The sequence below is a fragment of the Populus euphratica genome, unplaced genomic scaffold (assembly GCF_000495115.2).
Source record: "Populus euphratica unplaced genomic scaffold, PopEup_1.0 scaffold419.1, whole genome shotgun sequence".
NCBI lineage: Eukaryota > Viridiplantae > Streptophyta > Magnoliopsida > Malpighiales > Salicaceae > Populus > Populus euphratica.
In genome coordinates, this window is record NW_011500310.1 from 171799 (window position 1) to 174957 (window position 3159).

The 3159-nt window shown below is 32.8% G+C and overlaps 1 protein-coding gene across 1 annotated transcript; it reads right to left on the reverse strand.

Annotated features, from left to right (window-relative positions):
• Nucleotides 1-821: 821 nt before the first annotated feature.
• LOC105113495 (myb-related protein 308-like) lies at nucleotides 822-2400 on the reverse strand. Its single transcript, XM_011009695.1, has 4 exons — nucleotides 2106-2400; nucleotides 1859-1988; nucleotides 1524-1660; nucleotides 822-1493 (listed from the first exon to the last, which is right to left on the reverse strand). Exons 1-4 carry the CDS (start codon nucleotides 2236-2238, stop codon nucleotides 964-966), a joined length of 930 nt encoding a protein of 309 aa, XP_011007997.1. The 5' UTR covers nucleotides 2239-2400; the 3' UTR covers nucleotides 822-963.
• Between the last annotated feature and the right edge of the window lie 759 nt (nucleotides 2401-3159).

Below are 3159 nucleotides of genomic sequence, written 5' to 3' on the forward strand. Positions count from 1 at the left end.
TGCCTAGAATAACTCTTTTTTTCTAGATTAGAGATGATTATATCATTACTATTATCATGTATTTTGCCAAATATATTGGACAAAGATAGGATTCATATTGCCTTCTCTCTTTCATATATACTTTTATTGTTAAAATATAGCTTGCACAATAGATAGTTAAAAAGAATTTTATTTCATATTGAAAAGATAAAAGGTTTTGTTGTATTTTATAACACGAGGGACACCAAATCAATAGATTTGGATGTTGGAGGAAAGATTTGAAAGGAAAGCTAAAATTGATGGTATTTGGCAATATATATATTAAATTATTTTTATTTTTATTTTTATTTTTAGAATTAATTAATCAATTTAAGTTAATTAATTAAATTATCTAATAATTATGCATGACATCTCCTGTCAAGTTATTGAAATAATTTGAATAAAAAATTATCTTTTAAATTTTATAAATATATTGGTCTGAAGAAGTGTGCCCTAAACTTTATAGACGTATTAGTTGAAAATGAAATCATTTTCTTCATATATATTAGTTTGATGTTAATAAAAATTAATTATAAATAATTTTCTTCTCCCTTCAATATTTCTCTACAAACTCTTTGTTTTTGTTTAGCAAAAATAAAACAAGATTTCTTAGTAAACTTATAAAAGTTGTATATAAATTTAAGGCTTTACTATATTCTAAAAGTATATTGCTTAACGCCTTAAAATCTATTTACTATACCCTATAACATTATAAAATTATAAGTAGCATTAACAAGATTCATATAAGACAATATTATTTTTATTTAATTTTCTTCAAATATGAATGAAATAAGAGCAAAAACTGGAGACAAAATTCAGTGTGGAATATTTTTCTAGAAATTAGGAATAATTTTACAACTTTTGGGAGTTAATGTTTTCAAAGTTTCCACACTTTACACATATATGATGATCTAGTTTCATAATCAAACTGAACTCTGATCAGCATCAAGCATCCAAAGGTCTGTAAAATCTATGAAGATTATCAGCTGTTACTGTTTTTTCCATGGCATTACAACTGCTACATGCTTGACTGTTCTTGAACCCTAGTTTGTAACACAAACATGCTGCTTTATGAACAGAAACAGGAGCACTAGAAGTAGGAGTAGTGGATGTCTCAAACAATTGATGTGTGACCACTTCTTCTTGTTCTTGTTGTTTTGCTTGCTTGAGATTGTTGATAGAAGAGACTAGAGACTGACACGGAAGGCCAATAGAGAGCTCAAGATTGATCAGTTTATGATCTGGATACACTTCTAGTTCTGTTGTCACTCCACTGCTACTATTGGAATCTTCAGCCGAGTCACTGCTGCCACCTACCTTGATAATACTGGAATTGTTTTCCGTTTTGGTCATGTTGTTCATCGTAAACTCTGGCTGCACTTGAAGAAACGAATAATTTTGTTCTAGTTGAAAATCAGTACTCCTTTTGGTATCCAGTCTGCTATTTTTATTGTTGGTGCTGTTAGTGGTGGTGGAGGTGGTGATGGAGGAGGAGGAGGTGATGATGGTGGTGGATTTGAGTGGACGGTGTGTTAGAGGATCAATTCCACGGCTAAAAAGCTTTCTTTTGATATGAGTATTCCAATAATTCTTTATCTCATTGTCAGTTCTTCCTGGTAGCCTAGCAGCAATGAGAGACCACCTGAAAGATTTTCATGAAATAAAAAAAGTTGCACTAAAAATCATCATAACCCAGTTGCGATTTTGTTCCAATCAAAAGAGATATATGTGACTATAAAATTAAGTTCATCAAAAGTTGAATATTGGAACCTAATACTACTTGCCCTTTCGCTAAAGATAGCAAAGTAGTGCATAAATTAAGCAAAGGCAAAATACTTACTTGTTACCAAGTAAGCTGTGAAGGTTGATGATGAGTTCATCTTCTTCATCACTGAAGTTTCCTCTCTTGAGATCAGGCCTTAGGTAGTTTATCCACCTTAGTCTACAACTCTTGCCACATCTAAGCAAACCTGAACATAAAAAAAAAAAAAAAAAAGAGGAACCAAAATAAAAGTTACGAAGGGTTATCTTCTTCTTCTTCATGGCATAAAGAGTTGGAAGAAAAGAAAAGAGAAAGAGAAACTTACCAGCAGCTTTAGGGAGAGATCTCCAACAACCTTCACCATGAGCTTTGATATAACTAACAAGACGTTCATCTTCTTCTTTAGTCCATGCACCTTTGTTGGTGTGTTCTTTCTCACAGCAAGGAGATCTGCCCATGATTTTTCCTTTCTGTGGGTGTGTGTGCAAATCAAGAGAGAAGAGAAGTGATGAAGAGACAAAAAAAAGAGGATGTGTTTGTTAGACAAAGTGGAAGAAAATTGCTGGGAGAAAAATGCAAGGCAAGGGAATATAAATGGGAGGTTGTGAAGGTGCAATGCAATTGACTCGGGGCCCCTGGCTAACAATTATTTAATGTTTTTTGTTTTCAAGTATTGGCATGGAATTTGACTAAGCTGGTGAGCAAGATGAGTGGTTCCAATTAAGTTAGTGCTGGATTTGGTAGGTAGCTCCATTTTCTTTTTGTTTTTCAATTTTGTTGGAGCTATTTTTCTCTTCCATATCTTGCATTTGTGCTACCCTTATTCATTTATTTATTTTTTTCATTTCCCTTCAAGGATCACCTAATCTTATAAACCAGAGGGAACGGTGGTTATGAGGTGCTCTACCTGACCTGCTGGAAGCATAAATGAAAGGCCAATAAATAATTTCTTTAGAGTTATGTGTGTGTGTATCACCTAACCATACCCCGCCTTCATTACTTCAGTTTTTGTCCCTTCCTTTTTGAGGCCATCCCATTTTGCAGTGAAATCCTTACAAATGGACCTGAGCAAAACCTTGATGATGGGATATATATATATATATATATATATATATATATAGAGCACGAGTGAAAACTCTAACATTGGTTGGTTTGGAAAGCTGGACGCGTAAAGCGAGTTGATTTGAAACCTGATAATATATAGTTTAGATCGGTCTGAATTAAAAAAAAAAAAAAAAGGAACCCTAGATTAACTCAAATGGTAAAACCCAATCATTAATATATTAATGCTTTTTATTTTAAATTTGGAGTACCCTCAAGTTTCAAAACCATGGGTACGAGAAACAAGATACATACCTACCACAAGGAAATAAAAGTCT

What these genes read in the sequence shown, in the direction of transcription:
- LOC105113495 (XM_011009695.1), bottom strand. Translation starts at nt 2,238, where the DNA reads ATGGGCAGATCTCCTTGCTGTGAGAAAGAACACACCAACAAAGGTGCA. An exon ending in ATCTCTCCCTAAAGCTGCTG is followed by an intron (nt 1,989 to 2,105) that starts GTAAGTTTCTCT and finishes TTTTATGTTCAG; the next exon opens with GTTTGCTTAGATGTGGCAAG. An exon ending in TCCACTCAAATCCACCACCA is followed by an intron (nt 1,494 to 1,523) that starts TCATCACCTCCT and finishes CCATCACCACCT; the next exon opens with CCACCACCACTAACAGCACC.